At 36.1% G+C, this 22,501-nt stretch overlaps 1 protein-coding gene across 4 annotated transcripts in view; it reads left to right on the top strand.

Annotated features, from left to right (window-relative positions):
* Positions 1 to 22,501, top strand: part of PCDH9 (protocadherin 9) — a 689,952-nt gene that overhangs the window by 424,898 nt on the left and 242,553 nt on the right. For 2 of the 4 annotated variants that reach the window (XM_051778866.1, XM_051778865.1), the window contains one exon: positions 11,960 to 12,035. In XM_051778866.1, coding sequence (XP_051634826.1) covers positions 11,960 to 12,035 — 76 coding nt within the window. Of the gene's footprint in view, positions 1 to 11,833; positions 12,036 to 22,501 lie in introns of all 4 variants that reach the window. The other 2 variants (XM_051778864.1, XM_051778863.1) reach the window with 1 other exon arrangement.

Raw genomic sequence — 22,501 nt, 5'->3', positions numbered from 1 at the left:
TAAAACTATCCAGATGATAGAGTTCTTGTTTTTGCTATAACTTTTAATGTGTCAAGAGCATGGCTTATGCAATTTGTGGAAAATACTGAAAATTGGATGGAGTCTAATAATAATAGTGATTCTTGTCAGATCTCATTTGACTTCTACTTGAGGCCAGCAGAAGATATATCCTAATTGTTTTTTCTCAGTGTAAGATAGCATTGAGAGTATCTGCTATTTTGATAGTACAGTAGTACCACATTCACATACCTGATTTCCATGCAAAAGTCCTTATCTTTTTCCTCTTTCCTTTTTCATCCTGCTTGTTAATATATGAAGTTTTAGCTTTCTTACTGACTAAGCTGCTAATGTATTTTTTTAATAGAAACCTCTGTGTGGAAACACCTTTGTAGGATTATTTTTAATTTTTTCTCTTATTTGGGATTATGATTTCATGTATCAGAGACCTGCCCCTACAGCTCACATGGCACAGGAATGAAAGACCCATTATCAAAACAACAACCCCCCCACCTTCAGCCACAGAAAATAGTAACATTCTCTGTGGATTTAATTTTCCAAGCTTTGACTTGGAAATCGTAAGGTATCGCAAGACAGGTGTACGTGTGTTACGTGTGATAGAAGTTTGTAGTCAATATTTGTAATGTATATTGTTCCCTGAAGAATCCTAAGTGAAAAATCCTAAGTGAGAAGCTGGAGATTTATTTATTTTCATTTCCTGTATCACGTGTTTGCATATGCAAAAGGAAAACTCCAAAGCTTTGTTAGTTCAAATAAAAAAAAAAACAAACCCTAAAATAAATTCAGAAAACTGTCCTTAGGAAAGCAGTTCTTAAGGGCATCTTGACCTTATGACAAAACATAGGGGTTTATGGTGCAAATACTCTAGTTCTTTTCCTATTAGAGATGCAGATATATTTTAACAGAGGTTTTAATTAGCTTATAGTGTGTGCAATGAATTGGAATAATAATATTATTTTCAAAATTAAAATATTCTAGAAATTGCATATTTCCCAGGATGCACTAGCTTAACTATATTATCCTTGACAATCATGTCCACTTTCAGCTTTTCCAGTGTGGATCTGTTTGTCTAATGTGACAACTGTAGTGTCCATTGTGTTAATAGAAGTACAGCTGCTTTCTAGAATTATGGCATGGAAAAGGTCTTACCCTCAAAGAGAAATGCTGCTGCTGCTTCTGCTTTCGGTGCTTGTAGGAGAAGACATGACTACTGACTTAGACTTAATTAATTACCTAGTGAGCTGTCAGTGACAGATACCCATTACACATGGTACTACTAGTTCAGGAAGCAATGTCCTGATGTACTATTCTCCAACAGCATCCTTACATTGAGAGCCTCCTTCCTTACCCTCCTCCTACCCCCACACTAATACAAGATATCCTTAGAATCTTTGTGAGAATTCTGTTTTTTCTCTGCATTTATTAATCCTTGATGTATTGAGGATCAATATGATCTTCTTAATTGCATTTCTGCAAACTCACATAAATAAAAGTGAAGATTGTCATCATGATGTCACTATGAACTCTGGTTACTTTAGAGTGTGATCACTTAAAGGCCTTCAGATTTTCTTTTTTTTCTCTTTTTTTTCATTTAAAATAGTCTTAATCTGACTACCCTCTGATACAAAAATTCTTAGTGAACAGCTGACCAGTTGCTGCTAAATCTGAGGATGTTGAAGTATGTTTTTCTTCCTTTTATATATATAATTAAACCCAAAGCATTCAAATTAGTTCTAATATAGAACAAGGGCTGCATTGCCTCAGACACAAGATCCACGGCCTGCTTGATTTCCAAGGTTATATGCAGTACTAAAGAATGCTAATGGAACAGAATTCTAAAGGAGTTTTTATCACATCTTTCTTTTTCCTGAAGATCACTGGAAAGTTTCCTGTTTCTTGGTACTGCAGAACCCTGCATATCTGCTATAGTCACTGACAGTGATGAAAGCATAAATGCATAGCACTTCCGTACACAGTAATATGCAGCCTCAACAATGAGGTGCAGTATCAGTACTGATTATTGACATGATACCACATGTATCAGTTTGCTCAATATAATTAATAAACCTTAGTTGATGTAACTCATTAAATACTATAGACCTAATTTATGTTAACATTATAAATTAAAATGCAAATATAGCAGTCAATATTTTCATATATGACAGTAATAGGGTTCTTTTTATAAGCAGCCTCCAGATAACGTACAGTCCTCATATAAGAAATGTTCTCTATAGCTTCTTCTCACATTTGAAAATGTAATTTATATTTAAAAGAAGGTCTCAGAAACTTTATTACCCTGTTCACATTACTGACGCTGGATGAGTTTTACAGAATGCAAATCAGGGTAAATATATTATTATAATTTAACTTGTTAAATTTCAGCAACAGCTGTTTCTACGTTTTAGTATTTCATATGCATTATTGATCAACACATGCTTTTACTAATGTAAAACTTCTCAGAGTGTAGAGAAGTTATGCTGGTTATTGTTGTAATTGGTACAGTGCTTCTGAAATGCTTCTTCAATTGAGTGCATTTGTAATGTGCATTATCTGTCTTGCTAGGAGTAGCTCATCACCAAAATCAAAATAAACAAATAAACTGAAGAACACTGAAGTCTTTAAATTACTAAAGATCACAGAAAATATAGTTCTATTGCAACTAAAATGTTTATATGTAAGTTAGTCTAGTATCTTTTTGTCAGTGAGGTCTGTTTCTTCAGATTCTTGTATCTTAAATATTTTTCTTAAACACAACTAAAATTTCAAGTGTTGAATGTCTGAAGTCAGGTGCCTAAATAGTTATGAACTATTATAATGCAAGATCTAATTAGGTTAATTTGGGGCATTTAAATTTGAAAACTCTGAACTTCATGTCTCTCTACTGTCAAGGGTTATAAAAAGAGTTATCAAAGGAATTAATCTGTCCTAGGTCTTCTAATACATGCCCAAGTTTACCTTGTCATCTATTGTCAATGATCGAGTACAGGAATGTCAGAAAGGTATTTTACTGTTATTTTACAATCATACATTTTTAGAATGGCTTGAATGCTCATTAGAGATACCTTTCTTTCTCCAATAACCACAGATCTGTTTAGAAAACTATTCAAAGTACAACACTAGTTTTTTATAGGTATATACAAAGTTGTTCCATTTTTTAATGAATCCTTTCTCAGTTTTTTTTCTCACAGAGTTTCTGGTTAGAAACATGTAAAAACTATATCCAGCTAGCATAGTTTACTGACATCTAGCCATTTGAGTGAATAATGTATCTGAACATTAGTTTAGTTGTCTACTGGTAATACAATTGGCTATTTTTTTTATATTGTATTGTGTACAGCAGTTTCCATCTTTTCTCTCCACTTATCTTTCCATGCATCTGAGATATGAATTTGCATAATTGTAGGCTTAGAACTGATTTTCTGAATCTCAGAAATTAAGTCAGAAGGATGGGGATTAAGATTTAAAATGCTGAAAATTAGTTAGTGTTTTACCAGACACCTAAGTTGAACAAGGTAATACTCTGTTTTAGACTAGATTAAATTGTAGAACTTATCTTTCCTGTTAGGTCAAATTTGCCTTGCAGTCAAGATGTTTGTAGGTAGATAATAATGCTTATTAAGAAAAAGAGTAATTGCCTTCTAAGTGGATATTAGGAAGGCAAAACAATATAAAACGTGTGGTAGTCCTGTGTTGTCTCTTTAGTTAAAGGTTTGTCAGTCTTTTGAGTGTTCATTTGAAAAAAAAAATCCTACAAAACCCAGGAATAATTTATGGCGTAACGACTATAGTTTCATGAAATAAAATGAAGGAACATCACTACATAAACACAGGAAGAATGTGATATTTCTTCAAAAGATGACTGAAACCTCAAGATTTGACTGCAGGTCTTTCTTCATTCACTGTCTCTGCAAAACTAAAACAAGTCCCCAACCAGGGAGGCTGTTTGTTCTCGACATTCAAATGTGCTTGGGACCATCAAGCTGTCATTTCCTTCCCAGTCAGTTGGCAGACTGTAATTGATACTATTTTTCACCCTTATGAAAAGGCCAGTTCTCTGCAGCCTAGGTAGAAACAACGATATAATAGGTGATTATATTTATGCTTTCTTTTAGTAATTGCACTTTAATTTACAAACGTCTATGAAATTTTGGTACTGAGAAACTGAGCAGAAGAAATCAAATGTTTGCCTAGTATGATAACAATTTACATTCTGAAATCAACATCAAAATTGTTACCTTAGGGGGAAAAGACAAGTAAATACCTAACCACTCCAGCTCTTTATATGGGTAGCATGGTATGAAGAAGTAGCATGAACATTCCATATGAATTGCTTTTTCTTCTTTCAGTCTTATTTTACCTTGAGAGGTTGGTCAAAAACTTATTCTATCTTCATTGTCTTGGTTCTGTGGGTAAGATATCAAGATAGGTATGGAGAATGGATTATCCTGTGATGCAGGCAGTATCCTTGAATAAGGACTGCCATGAGGACTACATGAGAAAGTTTGGTTTAGATGTAGCCAAAAAAGAATAACCCTATTTGTCTTAGCAAATGGCAGGAATCTCCTGCACAATTTGTACATAACACAGAGTTGAGCCAAGATTATCAGGGAGAAGCAAGAGTGGCTTTTACTACGAAAGTAGAATGATTTTATCTCAGATTTATATTCTTTTGTGAACTTCAGTGAAACATGAAAGAAGAAGGTGTGTTTCAGTGAGCTGAGTTATACAAAGCCCTGTTTGAGGTGCTTTGTGGCCTTCCTACAAGATAGTCTACAACTTTCAAAGGTCAGAGTCCAGAACTGTATTTTGATTCGTCTTTCCAATTTGGTAAAGAACATGTAGATTGTAGATTTTAGGGGTCTCTCACAAGTCAATCAGAACTGCAAAAACATATAACAAACCACTGTTTACTTATAAAAGAAATTAATACAGCTACCATATGTTAATTCAATGACCTTACCAGTTCGTTCTGTGCAGCAAATACAAACATAAATACATTTTGTCTAAGTTTCCCATTGTATTTTAGTTTAAAAGGAATCTCCTTACCCCAGATTACTCCTGCCACATAAAAAAGTGCACTGCTTGTGCTTCCAGTGTCAGAATTTAAGAGAAAAATGATTTATGAGAAAAGAAGGGGTTAAACTATTGTTTGTTAAACCTTTATTTTAAAGCTTGGTGGTGTGCTGTGTCTCTCCTTTCTTCTCCTCTGAAAATGTTATTAATCTGTTTTTGTGACTTAACCTCTATTTAAAGTCTTGACCTTGTAAAAAATTTAAATCCATGTTTTTGTACATGAACCAGGAATCTCTACTTTAATCCTGGAAGGAACAAATTTTATCAAACAGATGTTTTCCACAGAGGCATTTGGAATGAAGCATAGATTTTTCTTGTGTCCTTACAACATTTCTTAAACTTGTGCACAAACATATTAATAATCAACATTTAATTATCAATAGCCTATGGGGTTTTTAGGGTATTTGTCTGCTGCTTACACTTGATTTTATTTTAATATGTTTCTCCTCTGACTTCTTTATTCATTAGTGGGGTATCAGTAAATTATGATTCTTCTGTTTTTTTTCCAATAGGTAAATTGTTTTTTTCAAGTTTCTCTTTTAAGCCTCCGTATCAACAGTCTTTCCGTAAGAAAATATTCCAAAATGTTTTCTTTGAAGTTGTTTTTCCTTCATAATATTCCTTTGCAATCTTAACACAAAACATAGCATAGTAGTTCAGAAAGGAATGGTAAGCAGTTTTTGTTGATATAAAATCTCTATATCTGAATTAAAATGTCTCAATGACAGCTAAAGACATGTCCTGCTTGAATATGTGTTCTGATATGCAAAGCTACATCCCATTCCATAAAGCTTAATTTGACTTGCTGTGAATTGGATGTTTTAGACTTCTGCCAGTCTGGAAAATCAAGGACAGAAATCAAGGCTTTTAACTTACAACTGTACTGAGTGGAGAAGAGGGCATTTTGTTTAAAGTACCTGATTTGTAAACTCAAAAGGCAGCTCAGCTTGTTAAAATTCAGCAGGTTCTATTTGCAACTACCCAGTGTAGAAATGTTTTTTTAATTACAGCTTGGTTTATAACAATGGATAGGATCTGTAGCCAAATTTGTCCCTGTGAGACATTCAGCAATGGAACAATAGTATAATTATTTCTGGGATCCCTGATTAGCAAAAACAATACAATAGTTGTACAAAGCTTGAAAGCTTGGGCTTTGGAATAAAAAAAGAGCAAAAGCTCCTCTTAATGCTGATTTCTGTAACTTGCTGTTTGATTCAAGCACATAATTGGAAGTAAAATGCGTTTTAGAAACTACTGTACAAAGGAAATAACTGAAGAATTTTGAAACGTAGTGCTTATATTTCCTACATTAAAGTTCTGTTTCCAAAACAGCTTGTAACTCACCTGCCACAGGACATTTCAAACATTCAATATCACATCACATGATCTTTCCCGTACTTCAGACTTTTAGCACTCAGGTCCATAAAAGACCTTACACTACAGCCCACTTTCTGCCTATGTATGAGGATGTCTGGGAAAATAGGGCAGGAGCAAAAAAGCTTAGTCCCATAAGCAGTGTCCAAACCTCACTAGTATTGGTTCACCTTTTCTGGAAATCAATGCTGAGGTACAATTCCTACCAATTCTTTTCCTTAGGTGAAGATTTCAATATTTCTATGGAATGAAATTACAAATTGTGGTTTCAGAATACGTTTTATACAGCGAAGATTGTAGAAAACAAAGTACTTCAGTACAGAATCATGTTATCAGCTCTGGAAAAATATGAAACTGCTCCAGATATTCCCAGGTTTTCCTTATTTTCAGTTAGAATTGATAGAATCACAGAATCAAATAATGGCTGAGATTGGACAGGGCATCTGGAGGCCATCTAGTCCAACCCCCTGATAAAGCAGGGATAATTACAGCTGCTTGTCCAGGACTGTGTCCAGGTGGCTTTTGAATATACCCATGGAGGGAGACCAGACAGCCTATCTGGACCACTTGTGCCAGTGCTCAGTCATCCTTCCAGTAACAAAATGTTTCCTGATGTTCAGAACCTCCTATGTTAGTTTGTGCCCATTATTACCTGCCCTGTCACTTGTAATCATTGAATTCCTCATGTCAAGAAAGAGTGAAAAAATTGGACAGAAGAGTATGTGGATGGAAAAATTATAAGCTTCAACACAAATATATTTTTAAATATTTTCATTATCTCCAAATAAAGCATTGCAGTGAAGAAAAATGTAGTACGCTATGTCAAGCACAGCTTCTACTTTTCTGTACTTGATCAGTAAGGTTAGAATATCCCCATCCTCTGCCATCCATTCCTCATCTCTACACGAGTGTTTTTGTTGCTATTTTTATTGGCATTTTCAAGTATCACAGATATCATTTATATTCAGTAATTCCACAAATTGCAATTGTTACAAAGTGCTAGGTACATATTTGGCTTTACTGTAGCGGGAAAGAAGCAGCAAGAGCAGTTTCATGTGTCTTTGATTTGATATAATTTTGATTGTTCTGTGTAAAAAAAGTATTGACTGGCTGACCACGTGGTCCAAAAACATGAAAAAAAAGGTGTTCCGAATAATGCTTGAACTGTCCTACTTTTAACACCAGTTTGCTATCCTTTATCACCATCTGAGATAGAGTTAATTCTTCTCTGTATCTCCTGTGGATGTGAAGCCATGCCTCACTTAGATGAGCTTTATAGAATCTGCTGTAGGTGATTAAAAGAAAAATGATTTCATGTAACTGGTACTAATTGTTTTTCTGAATTTTAAACTCAACCCAGGTTCAAAAACCCATTGAGTCCAGTTGTTCTGAATTATATATTGAAACTAGTTTTGACGCAGCTTAAAATTACTTTGACTGAATTCTCCTTTTGGTTTTGGATTTCTCATAACGATGATGTGATATTCGCTGATTAAAAATAAGGACTAGATTTTTTCAGGACCTGAAGAAAATCCATATTTCCCCCCCCAAAATATTTGTTCATGATTCAATATGTCATAGACTTTAGATTTGAATTTTGGCCAAGTGTTGGGACCTGAACCATAACCTTACCTCATGCTGTATATTATCCTGCATATGTTGTAGCATAATTGAAATTGCAATTACTTGTTATCATTAGTCCAAGTGTTGTACCAAGTATAAACCTCATTACTCAAAATAACTTGTTTCTGTCTTTAGGTAAAAAAAATTCAAAGCTGTGTTTGATTGCACAAGGGAGTAGATAAACACAAACATAGTCTAAGTATGTCATAGGATTTTCCTCTGAAAGAAGAGACCCTGTCTCTACTGTTATGGAGACCAGAAATTCAGTGTACACTCAGTGAGGGGCGTGGTGCTGGATCTGGACCATGCATCACAGCTTGTGCACCAAATGCCAGCTTCTGGGGGCGAGTTTCTGTACCTTGCCAAATCAAGTGTGCATGGGGTGTGCATGTGGATTCACTGGCAAATTCCAAGCTGGACCAGCCAGGGAGTAGAAGGTCCCAGGTCTGGGCAGGCATATCAGGCAGGCAGAAGGGCTGTGATGATGTCTGGGGGGACCCACAAGTGCAGTCTTCTGATGGGACAAGTATGTGAGTTCTGCATGTGTGCAGTGAAGACCCAGTGGCACCAGCTGGTGAGTTGGTGACCTGTGGGATGGGTAAGGGGACAGGGGTGTTGGGCAGGCAGAAGGGCCGTGCTGGTGCTCAGGACAACCATAAAGGTGTGTGTGTTTGTGAACCTGGGCAGTTTAGAGTGTGTGCTGCACCTTCTGCCTCTGCCAGCCCAAGAAGAGGAGGGAACCTGTCTGCCTGTGCTTGGTGTGGGGACTGCTGGGAGCAACGCTTTGTCTGAGGCCATCTGTGTAGCCGCAGCTGTGGCCAAATCAGTGTCCATGTGTGTGGCTGGGATACACGCTTAGTTTGGTGACTGCAGCAGCATTGCTAGTGCAAAGGAGACAGTGGCAGATGCATCCCTCAGCCTGGGCAGAGACCTCAGGCTGGGCACCAGCAGCCAGGCAGGAGGGTTCTGGACTGGGCAGCGGAGGCGGTGGCCACATATCACATTACTCTGTCATTAGCACTGACTTGGAGTGACAGTCTTTCCTTGCTATTTATGTGATATGCCTAAGCTTAAGCTTTTACTTTGAGTCTCCTTTTGTAGAAGGGTTGTTCCCCTCACTGTTTTGAAGGCACAACTTAATCTAAAGTTTATTGATGGACTGCATGTTGTCTGTCCATCATCTCTGGAACTGGATCACTATTTACATGACCTTTAGATTTTTTTAATAATCCTTTATAATGATTTGTGGAGACCTTGATGGGTGCTCAGAAAGCCAAGACAATATGTTTTTTAACATTTAAAGTATGGATTTAAAAATTTATAGCACTATCAGCTAAGAAGTTGCTAGTATTTGTGTCAGGCCTGTGTCATTTTACTGGCTGACTGGTTCCTGTCTGTCAGTGTAGATTCAGAGCAGATTTCGTTTAGTATGAGGAGTTTTTGTTATCCAGGATCAGTATTTTTACTACATAACTTATGTTATGTAGTTATTTCATAACTCATGAAACAAGACATTTTTGCAGTTATGTATTTTTTTATTTATTTAGATGGTTCATTAATTACAGGGGTTTAATTATTTTGCAAAACCTAAAACTGAATTTCTCACCTCCCTTATTTTAGGGTTTTATTTTCTCAGTCATTCAGATTTTCTCATAGAGTCTTTTAGGTTTAAGAGCAAATGAAGGTAATCTCCTTTCCTCAGATTGTAGTGTAGCCTGGGGCAGAGAGGGGGGGGACGTCCCACCACAGTGCGCATCTTACTAATTTTACTAGCAACATAAATTCTTAGTTTGGAAAAACAGGTCTCTAAATTTATATTTCTGAAAATAAATGCAGGAAGAGAAGGTTTTGAGTTGTGTAGTTAGCTATGTTTCCATTTTGCTCATATTGAAGGGAAAGAACATGCTAATGATTAAAAAGATTGTTTAGGGTGGTAGCTCCGGAAGAAAAAGTTGTAAGAAAAAGTAACAAAGGGTGAGGTAAAAGTTGTTTTAGTGACATATAGAGTTAGGGTCTCTGTTGATGTAAATGAATACAGCCCAATGACTCAGAGGATCTATTTGGTTTGCTACATCTGGATTCTAATGCTAAAGCTAGAAAAGAAACTTAAAAGCCAAATACTAATTATAAAATCACAGCCAAGAGCAAATAGTATTACATTTATTTCTACACTGAATAACACAGTAATCCAAAGTTGACTTAATCAACTATGTCCACCCAAGGGAGATGAATAAAAAGAAACCTAGTAGATGATATTCATCATCATATAAAATAGTGGTAATTACCATTAACAAATAGTTTTTAATAAGCAAACATACAGTTAGTACTATTAACTTGAGGTTTTTCTCATTAGAAGAAAAATTTAAAAAGAGGAAAAAAAAACAGGGGAGTTGGAACCTGATACTTTTTCAGGATGGATACAAGGCACCTGATTTTAACTACTTTAAAAATTGTTAACTAGTGGAAAATACCTGTTGTAGTATCTTCCTGATGTTCCTTTCACTTCTGGCTCTATAGATAGAAATCTTGAATCATTAGTTTAGATATAACCTATAAGTTTCAGATTACTAATATGGATAGGAAGTAAACACTAAACTAAACAGTTATTAAGATAAACTTTGTAAATCTCTCCTTTATCCTAAACCAATCTAACTAACCAGACCACTGAAGCTGCTGAAACTCATTTTTGTGGGAAGATGTGCTTAACTTAATTTAACCACTCTCTTGAGATACTCTTGAACTAGTTGTTTCCAATCCTTCAAAGATGTAGTGTTTTGATCCGTGAAGACCTGTAATATTCCTTTCATGAATCCAACAGTCACGCCTGCTAAACAATTTGCAGCGGTGTTTTCAGCTCTGAAGCTCTTGGGGAATCACTGTATCACTCTGTGGCTGCAATTCAAAAAGTCAGATTATTTCTCCAGATGACAGATGTTCAAAATCAATAGTGGTTAACTAATCTAAGTGTACACTGCAGGATGTTTTTTTCTTTGGAGATGACTGCAAGTTGTTTGGTTTTTTTAAGTTCAGGAAAATGTGTAATTCTGCCTCTCAATCACTGTGTTCTTTTGAACAAAATATATGCTGTTTATTTTTATTTCTCTTACTGAAGTGATAATTGTCTATTCTGTTATTGCATCCTGTGAGTCTTTGCTGACCACTGTGACTTCACAGATATATTATCAATCTAAATTATCCATTTTAGGTAGATAACTGGTATCAGATAAGTATCCTTATAGATAGGTATTTATATATGCTACTATTCCTGAAACATGACAACCATTTTTATGGGTTTGTTTAGCTTAGTGGACTTCTTCTTTTCCATTTAGAACAGATTTGAACCTCAGAAATATATACTTATTTCATTTTCGGATGCCATTTGTTTTTCATAACATAGTTTGCAACCGTTTTTGCTTCTCAGAAAGAGCTTTTTTAAAATGTTTTTAAAATTATGAGAAATATACCTAATTTTCTACTGATCAATTTCTCATGAGAAGCATACTTCACCGATGAGCATGTATAGACCTCTGAAATTTGGCTCTCCCATCTGCCATCTTCCAATCTAAAAGCAAGCCAAATGAAAAAAACCCCACAAACAAACAACAAACAAACATGATAATAGTAATTGCCTCATAAGCATCGCTAGGGATCTATTTGTTTGTCAAAAGTTTAAAAAAAAAGTAGTCAGGAGAACAGAACAGAAAAGAAGAGCACTAATCAGTGTGTCCTGTGCTCTTCTTTGTAGTCCCAGCGCCGTGTTACATTTCACCTCCCTGATGGCTCCCAGGAAAGCTGCAGTGACAGTGGTCTGGGAGACCACGAGCCGGTGGGTGGTGGAACCCTGATCTCACACCCTCTCCCTCTGGTTCAGCCGCAGGACGAATTCTACGACCAGGCTTCACCAGACAAGAGGACTGAAGCTGATGGCAATTCTGACCCCAACTCGGGTGAGTCACCATCACTGCTCTGCTTATCTGAGTTGCTTTGCTATCTTGGTTACATTCTTTTTCATACCTACGAGCTTTGCAATGGTAGAGATGTTTTTAAGCATGTGCATGAATATTTGGTCATGTTATCTCATAAGGATTGTTTGGAAATAATGTAGTTTGCCTGAAGTGCCTCATATTGTAATTTAACTGCAGAACCAAAAATACACCCAGCGGAATAAACAACTTCGTACTAATTGCACAGTAAGTAAGAACAGCTCCGGAGAAGGATGTCCTACAAGGTAGCAAGTTTTTCTTCATGTCTGTAGTGTTGTTGCTATTTAACTTTCTACTGTGTTTTCAGAAAGGAATTCTAAATATCAATTTAAAGAGCAGGGCCATGGAGGTTGCACTAACATAGAAAACAGTAAATCAGTGAAGCACTGAAAAATTTAAAGAATCCACATTTCTGAAACACACTTACCCCTTCTAATAGCAAGAATCACAGGGTTTCTTTGTTAGGTTGGAATGGCATGATGTTCTGTTTTTTGGAACTGTCAGATATGTGTTTTTGTACAAATATTAAGGATGTGCACTTTATCTAATTTGGGAATTTCTGCCGTTCTTCTTTCTTCTCTATAATACGTTTTCATTATTGCTGTGTTTTTGTGACAGTCAACACTTAAAAGTGAAACAATGTTTTAACCAATATGTGACTACTATTTTGACATTGGAATGTGGAATGTGGAGATTGGACATACCGAAAAGAGGGAGGGGGCAACAGTACTGCCCTTAAGCCTCTTGTTCTCTGTCTAGAATGTGGACACAAAGGTTAAAAGTCTTATCTGTGCTCTTGGAAAGTAATTGAACTTGAGTTCTCTTGCATCCCAGGAGTATAGAAATAAGAACTAGTTTCTGTCTTTGGCATTTCTCCCTTTTGTATAGATGATTAAGTTGTCACTGGGCCTGTACAAACCAGGAAAGAAGGTGTCCTTGGGATCTGATGAACAATATTAAGGTCCATCTTCTCATTTGGGCAGAGCTGGATCTGAATTATGCATTTACATCATGGCAGATGAGAACGTGAACTGTGGAATATTGACTTTGGAAATATTTTTCTCATATTTTTATGGGAAGACCAAGAGATTGTGTTGGATGAAACCTACAAAGAAACATTTTGAAATGCTTTACTTTCTGAGAATTGCATTCTGGTTTATTTTCCCCTGTTATCTTTTTCCTTTTCTTTTTTTCCCTGGATATGACACCTGCATATTATTTTCTTTACCAAAACAGAAGTGTTGTTGGAACTATGATCTCAAACCCTTAATCTGTAAAAATACAAAGAATGATAAAAGAATAGCAACTATGAATGGATCGACTCTGGAGCAAGAATGTATGTCTGCTTAAGCAAGTGAAGAGCTTAAATGGAATTATCCAGTTAATTCTCTGACCATGTATGAGACTTGTGAAAGATTTAACAAGATCAGAGAGGAGTTTTCAGGCAGCACTGAGTGTTGCCACTGTCACATTAGCTTCACCGACTCTGAATTGAGCATCTCTTCAAAATGCAGCATAAAAATCCTCCAGGAGAGTTAGGAAAAAAGGACTTAGTAAACTTCATAGCAAGTTATTAAAAAGGTGGTTTTGGAAATTTTTGTTAAGCACATTGTGCAAACATAGTATATTAATCATGATCAACTTTTCATGCCTAATATAGATGCTAATAGATGATTAGTCAGAATAAGTGTTCTTAAAAGCTATATGAAAAGTTTTAATATGTCTGTGGTTACACCTGGTTTAGCCTTAGGGATGCTAAATTCTTGTCAAATTTAGGAAGATCTAACCATCAAGCTGTAGTGATGATTAGTGAAGTATTAAAGTATAGAATTTTTGCCTTTTATCAGAAATTCAAATAATGCATTCCATATCTCAAAAAATCTCACAAACTAAGAAGGGAATGATATGGTCATTACTGTGACAGAAGTCATCCTAGGAAAACCCAGTCCAGGATGGGAGTGATGGTGCTCATTAGGTGGATTTGACTTTTATATCCTATTCAGTATCAAGCTGTTGCCTAGGCATTGTGTCAAAAGTTATTTTGCTACTGGATGCACAAGTTTTTGGATGAGATGTGAAATGGAGTTTAAAGTAGTTTATGGTCATTGAAGATCCTGTGGCAATTTTCGGAAGAGAAAAATGCTGTCTGGTGTTGGGCAAAGTTACTTTGTGGGTTTTTACATACATTCATAGTTAAAATAACCGGTGTAATATCATTTGAACATTGTATTCTTTGACACTGCTAAGCTGAATTTCTAGTTTTATTGCACTGAAATGTTCAGTAGTATTTAACTGTAGAGGTAGTTTCATTTCAGTGGCTGTTTAAGGAATTGCTGTTTATGAAAATACTTGGGTTATTCTAAGGTAATATATACAACTATACAGTAAGGAAAAAATCATAGTGAAGAGACATAGTATTACCATGTACATGTACTGCTACCAATTTTAGATAAATGTTGCAGAACAATATTTCTATTTTAAATACTTCAACTGAAGAGAAAGAACAGTGTTTATGGGAATGTTTGCTAATGACCTCTACACAAAAATACAGATTTGTTCCACTGTATTTCTATGAAAGTTAATTCTAGGTAAAAGTTTGCTTCAGCTCATGAGAATGTGATGTTAATCTTGATAGTAAAGTCCTTGTCTCATGCTGAGAGCAATTTTGGTTAATGGCTTTAATGCTCAGTGAATTGTGTGGGTTATTATTGTACACTGTGAATTTACATGAATAAAAATGCAGCCGTTGTTTCTCAGTATTAATATGTTGCTATTTTAATAGACCAGGGCCCAGGTCTTCAAAACCTGAAATATGGGCGGGGGGAAATGAGCTAAAAGTCTTGCTAACTTGCTATACAAAGATATGAGAAAACTTACTGTTATATTTGCCTGCAGTCATCAGCTTCTACAGAGACACAAGTACAATTACATGATTTAATGAAATAAACGTGCACAGTGAGAGTACACTTATCTAGCTAATCTGAAAACAGAAATCTCTCACACCGGGGGAAACTGAAATGAAGAGAGAAGGCAAATACTAGCACTGTCAGCCCCACACTGTCACTGTGGTTATGAGGAAAAGGCAACAAGATAGAAATATGAAGTCCTTTATAATGATATGTAAGCCCAGGTTTGGTTTGCATTACTCAAACCTGTCTTCTTTATTTAGAGTCTTTTATTTTAACTTGAGGGTTATATTTATTTTACTAAGATATGTTGTCCATTTCACTATTGTTAATTGATCAGTATTTATTGATAGTCAGAGGACTATGATGTTAACCTGTCAATTGCAGCTCCCTTATAGTTCATGTTTGTCTCGGTTGCAACTTGATATGCTTGATTCCTATAAAAAGTAAAGGATATTCCAAAGATCTGTCATCTGAGTCAAGTTCTTTACCTTTTAGTATATCAGATAAGAATGTAGAAAACATTCCAGTTCCTTTAGGATCTTAAAAAAAAAGTCTGTATAAAATAGTATTTAGTTCTACTGCTTTATAGCATCTCTTATTACCAAAATTTTTGCTTTAGTTTTAAATGTGCGTATCAGCAAGTACACTTTTAACACAAACATCTTTATCATCAGTTCCATTAAAAGTGTACAGCTCTCTGATGTATTTTGAAGTGAATTATTTCTTCAGTAATCACTCTAAAGAAAACTGTTTTTGTTTGCCAGCAGTCAGGTGCTGAAGGCTATTTTTCATTACTACAAGTGTGTTTTTCATCAATGCGAAAAAACAACCCACCCTATTAGTGAGGAATTCTTCTTTCTCTGTGGTTTAGTAAAGGTTGTCAGGGACTTAAATTTAGACTGGAATTGTTCACATATCTAAGGGTTTCATGTGGCAAAGCTGTGCAATAGAACTGTATGAAGGAAAAATGTGCCTCCTAGTGTATAAAAGGAGAAAAAAGCACTCATGTAAATGCTTGATAAATCAAATTTTGATAGCTGCAAGCTGTGGATGTGATTCATTTTTCTTCAAAGAGATAAAGAGGAATAGCATATATTTAGTGGAGTGTTAGAACTGCTCTAGGGAGAAAACCTACTATACACTGTGGATCAATCTATGCAATGATTCCAATGGTTTAAAACCAGACAGAAATATAATATTTATGTCTTCTGATACATGTTTATGAAGTTAAGTAAATGCTTGCCTAATTTCTACACCTCATTAATAAGTAGTATCAATATATGTTACATAAAACAAAGTGATAGCTTTATAAAATCAAGGAGCTGTAGAAAAATTGTAAATCACTGTTTTGAAGGTCATCCTTTTTATTTAGTAAAATTAAACAGAATATTCTGTTCTGTCCTATGTTTTTAATTACAGCTTCCAAAGCAATTCCATGTTCTTAGGAGTAATGTTATAATGCTGTCTTTCAATAATAATGTTTGTGGATAGCTTTTTTATTTTCAGTATAGTAAAAATTGTGTGGTTAAATTTGCCTGGTAAATACCTGAGTTCCCACTTTTTAATAAAACTAATACTATGGCAGTTTAGTCAAGTGATGTCAGGGGTATTAAATCATACTCTAATTCCAGTAATAAGTAGAAATATCTCTGTGGCAGTGGTTTAATTATAATTAAGGTTCAGAGTCATGGCAAGACTGTCTTGTATTACACTTGATCATATGATAGTGTCCCATGTGGAGAAGCTAAGGCTTTCACTCAAAGAGCTTTGGTTTTACAGTGTCACTATCATTACACCCAGTGGGTGATGGTGGTTTAACCTTGTGTTTAATCCTGTCTTTCATTTTGCTGCCTGAAAAGTTTCTTATTTGGCAATGCTGGAGTAATCCATAGCTGAACATCCTAAGGTGTAGAAAGAAATGGTACTCTGTTAATGCTTAGGTCCATAGTTATTATTGTATTTTCATAATATGAGAGTATGTGAACTAAAATAGGAACACTTGCCTTTGAGTCATATCCTCCATTTCATTAAACACAAGTTCATACTTTACACAGAATCTAACACTGTCACATTTAGCTACAGGTAAGCAGATTAAGAAAAACTGGAGTCAAATTGGTGAATTAGCCTAAAAAAGAGCTATAAAATAGTCTGAAGTCTGAATTCAATCTTAGCTATTTCTTTAAAAAAAATAAATAAAATCTGAGAGGCATAAGAAGTATTGCCATCTCTTTACATCTCTTTGCTACCTCATCACAGTGAGGATTTTAAAATTGTCTTGGTTTAGAAAAGCCACTGTGTTATGTCTGTTCCTATTCTATTCTCTTTTCCTCCATACAACAAAACCAATTGGAGTGTAAATCTGGATGCCATAGCCTTTGAATGGGCAGTGAAAGAGGAACTTGTCCCATCACTTCTTCAAGAGGAACACCTAACATGTCTGAACTTCCTGGCTGCTGCTGTCATCCAAGATGAAAACTTGCAGGTCCTCAGGAGTGAGTTCAAAAGGCTAGATGGGGCAAGGGGACTATTAGAAGGGTTAGAGGATTAAAGGAAGGGGAAGGTTGCACATTAGACAAAAGCTGGTGCCTTTGGCTGCCATCATTGTTGATATGTAGGACAGATGTTTTTGCCAGTGGTGCAGGTTAAAACAAAAGAATGATTTAAGAAATTAAGAGTTATTTTTCTCCGATAAGTATTTTCTTCTCACAAGGATTTTCTTCTTATAACAGTAAGACCAGGTCTACTGCAAAGATTCACAGATGTTTTTAGGTTTCAAAGTGCTATCATTATCTAGTCAAACATCTGCCATAGCACAGTGCTTAGGATTTCACACAACTTTTCTTAAATAAAACTGGTGTTTTAAAACAGTCCAGTGATTTATTTCCACTGGTATTTAATTACATGTTTTACATGGGTTTACATGACAAGGTTGTGGGGAGGGGGGATGCAGAGATTACTCCTATGAGAAGAGACCAGAGGCTGCCCCCATATTAGTCAGAGCCAGTTCCTGGTGGCTCTAAACCTGACCCACTGCTGCCCAAAGAAGAAAGAGTAAGAAAAATGTGAGAGAAACAAACCTGCAGACGCTAAGGTCAATGAGGAAGGAAGGAGAGAGTGTGCTTCAGGTACCAAAGAGATTCCCTCACATCATGTGGAGAAGATCACTGTGTACCCAGCAACCCATGGAGGACCCCACCCCAGAGAAGGTGGGTATGCCCTAAAGGAAGTCCATGAAGAGCACTTGCAGGAGCAGGAACTGTGGACCCTGGGGAACCCACTCTGGACTAGTCTGTCCTTGAGGGCTTGTACCCCATGGAAGGAACCCATGCTGAAGCAGGTAATCAAGGACTGTATTCCTTGGAAGGGACCCCATGTTGGAACAGGGGAAGAGTATGATGAGGAAGGAGCAGCAGATACAAAGTTTTATTGACTGACTGCAACTCCTCTTCCATGTCCCTCTGCACCATTCACTGGCCTTGGCAGGGGCAAGCCGGGTAGGAGTCAGAAGAGGAGGGTATGAAAGAGTGAATTTGAGCCTGGGAAGAAGGAAGGGGTGGAGAGGGGGGGAAGGGTTTTTTAATTTTTTTTTCTGATTTCTCACAATCCTACTCGATTTTTTATTGTTAATTAATCTTCCCCAGGTTGAGTCAGTTCTGTCAGTAATGTTAACTGGTGAGTGTCCTTATCTCAACCCATAAACTTTTCCATCTCATTTTCTTCCTCTTTTGCCGAGAACAAGGAGTGACAGAGAAGCTTGGTATTAAAGTTGGTTTAATATTCCCAAAGCATTTATCTTCAGTTTCTAGCTCTTGTCTGTGTGACTGTACCACCCTTTGTCAACATGAAATCTGTGACTTTCAGAAGTGCATAGATATTTTGAGGCCCAAGAGACTGGTTTGATTAGTGTGGCCTCCTGCACAATACAGGTCAGAAATCTTAGTCAATAACATATAAAAACATGTGCCTTCTGCTGGTGTCTACAAAATATGTTTCAGAATGATTCCTTGATTTAATGATCTTCAGTGACAGAGGAAATAGTATTATATTGCTTATTGACTTCAACTGAATCAGCTTTTGACCTTTTGTTTGGTAAAGGGGGTGTTTGGTGTCCATAGTTCAAACATGGTGCTCAAGCCTTCTTGAACCTGTAATAAACTGGTTAATGCTTTGTAGTATTTTGAATGTTGCAACATTTGTGTCTGTTTTTAATATGGATCCCATATCTGTACAGCACAAAAAACCCCCACAAAAAAAAACAAAACCCAAAAGCTAGTCATAAGTTTCAAGTTAAATATTCACAATAAGAAAAAATAAAATGTCTTCCAAATTGCAGACTTTTAAAATCAGTTTTTCTCTTTATCCATAATTTTTCTGACCTGAGTAGGTTCTTTTCCATGCCTCATAAACATGCTGTTTTACCATACTTTTTAGCAGTAGAATGGTAACAGATTCTTCTATTCTTGAAAGACTTTCCGTAGGAAATTAAAGTAAAAAGCACAACCGAATAAATATATCTTTAATCATGATGAAATATATTAGAAATATATTAGTAGTTTAGGTGCTCTATCAGCTAACTGTGTTTGAGACAATGTGACTTTTAAAGGTGTGATAGTGTTATTATGGCAGCAATATTTGTCTTATATTTTTGAGGCTGCATTTTCTGAAATTCAATGGTTATCGTTGCCAGCTTTGGCTCTTTTTTACCTTGATACTAAGATTAATTTTCTGATGTTTCACATTCTCTTACTAATGGAATCTTGGCAGTGTAAGTCCTATTCACAGTGGCAAGTTGATTAGAAGAAAGATTATAGTTGTGAAAATAAAGGTGTTGAATTTAGCATGGCATTGTTAATTTCAGCATTCAAGTGGTTCCATTTTTTAAGTAGAATTAGAAATCTTGATGAATACAATGAGAAGAATAACTCCATGCAGGAGGAATAACCCCATTGCACCAGCACAGACTTGGGCCTGACAACTAGAAAACAGCTTTGCAGTAAGAGAACTGGGAGTCCTGGTGGACAGCAAATTGACATGAGCCAGAAGGCACCCTTTAAGAAAAGAAACCAACCTCCTGAACTGCATTAGGAAGGGTGTTGCCAGCAAGTTGATGGAAATGATCTTTTCCCTCTCCTCAGCATTCGTGAGACACATTTGAACTGCCAAGTCCAGTGCTGGTTTTTCCGGTATGGAAGGGAAATGGAAATATGGATTGAGTCCAGCGAAAGTCCACAAAGATTATTAAGGTATTAGAGCATCTGTTACATGGGGAGATGCTGAGAAAACTGTGACTGTTCATCCCAGAGAAGGGAAGGCTTAGGAAGGATCTTATTAATGTGTGCAAATACCTTATGTGGTGGGGGAAGGAGAGTAGAGAGAGAGCCAGACTCTTCTCAGTGGTATACCAAATTAAAGAAGGGACACTGGGCACAAACTGAAATACAGAGAAATTTTCTTTAAACATAAGGAAAAAAACCCCGTATTTTCTTACTGTCAGGACTATAGAACTCTGCACCAGGTTTCCCAGAGAGATTGTGGAATCTCCATGTTTGGGTATTTTGAAAGTCAAACTCAATGTGATTCTAGTTGACCCTGATTTGAGCAGGTAGGTTGGACTAAAACAATCGCCAGACTTCCCTTCCAATCTCAATTATTCTATGATTCTGCAATCCTATAAGTTAATTAAATTTGTCTTGTATAGATTGTGCAATACAGATGTGAAGAAAGAGGAAAGAAAAAATGTGTGTTCTCTAAAAGTAAATGAATTATAAACTTGTAAATTTATGGTAGGGTACACAGTATAGAAACCAAACATAAATATGTACAATCCAAGTTACTGGTATCTGTTCCAGTTGCCTAAAAATAACAATGAAGAGCCATTTGTGATACCATAGGGTATTCAGTACACCCACATCTGGCATATGTTCCTCAGGATCTATTTTCTAGGGAATACCAGGCAGGGTAATGAAAAGCTGCAGCAAAATTGCTCAAATTGCACCAAAAGCAGTTACAAGACAGCTATATTAAGACTCTATATCAATACTAGTCAGCCTAAATGCTCTCCACCATGGTAGGCTTCAGAAGAACATAAGCAAAAAAGACCAATGGTCTGTTGAGCCTCATACTCTGTACTGACAGTGGAAGAAGCTATATACAAAAGGCACTTTAGCTCCTGAGGCAGATATCTGAATTGGTCAAGTAAATTTTGTAAAGTGCCTCTATCCCACCACAGGTTATGAATGAAGGCTGTAGGAAATAATCAAGAGATGCCTGTGTTAGTTCCAGAAATTAATTATGAACTCAGCTCCATATTATATACTCCTGAATGTGCATACTTCCATGTAGAGATCTAAAACTTTATCCTAAGTGCCTAAACTCCCTTTTTATTTTATTGAGCATAAGAACTTTCATTTAATCTTAAAGCAGGTACCTAAAACAGGTTGGCTAAATTTCACTCTAGAGTCCATTTACCATATTTCTATTGAGTATAATAGGAGCTCAAACACCAAATTCACATATAGGCATTTGGAATGGAAATTAGCTCCAGAATGTAGATGTATAGGGCTCAAATAATTTGCTATACATAGGCATTTGGTGCTACTTGAAATACCTTGAGATTACCTACTTCTTGTTAATTGCACTCCCTTCTTTCCTGCTTGACATCCACATGCAAATATCTTGGGTACCCGGGATGTTTCTAAACTGATATTGCATGCTAATGGTTAAGCAGGAGAAGTGAATTTTAGGCTGAGATGTGTCTATGACTCATTCAGATGTGAATTGTAGGTAGATGTGACTTAGTGTGAGTTCCAGGTGTAGGCAGTGGAGACCTAGTCGGTATCATAATTGAGTCTAGAGATCCATTCAGTTACTAAACGTGCGTCTAATTTAATGTGAGAGGCATGGTTTTCCAGACTATATTGACCACATTGTATGTAGAGGAAGCTTAGACATCAAAATTTAGCTGATTCCAAGAAATCTAACCTTTTGTGCGAGATGAATCTCAGCTGTTCTTGTTGCTAAGAAAATACTCGTATCTTTTACGAGATTTATCAGGCTTTCTTACCTATCTGCACATAACATTTTTCAAAGGAAATTTTAAATTTTGTGCCTCATTTCTTATGGTTCTAATTGAATAAAAATACCAGTTACATACCTTCCTCTTCCTCCTTTTTTTTTTTTTTTTGGTAGAACTGAAGTTAAAACATCTTCTCTTTTTAAAGCACAGTTTGAAAGAAAGACTTCTAATAATGTTTCCATTCTCTAATCAGTTTTTCTTCCTTCAAACAACACCAGATATTTCTGGTAAATAGTGTAAGTCTCATGACATTTTGAAAATTAGCATGTCTTGAAGTGAAGATGTTGCATTTTGACTGTCTCTTAAGAATGCCTATATGGGACATTCATGGAATCCTGCAATCCTTCCTTAAAACAAATAACTAGATAAGCTTTTGCTTTCCAGGAAGGAAATCTAGTCCTTTGGTAGAAAAAATGTGTTATCTTAAGAAATATCCTTATACATCA

The sequence above is a fragment of the Manacus candei genome, unplaced genomic scaffold, assembly GCF_025592945.1.
Source record: "Manacus candei isolate 608988 ecotype Guabito, Panama unplaced genomic scaffold, ASM2559294v1 h1tg000014l, whole genome shotgun sequence".
In the NCBI taxonomy this organism is placed as follows: Eukaryota; Metazoa; Chordata; class Aves; order Passeriformes; family Pipridae; genus Manacus; species Manacus candei.
The sequence above is the reverse complement of the archived record's forward strand: the minus strand, read 5'-3'. Positions and strand labels throughout refer to the sequence as shown.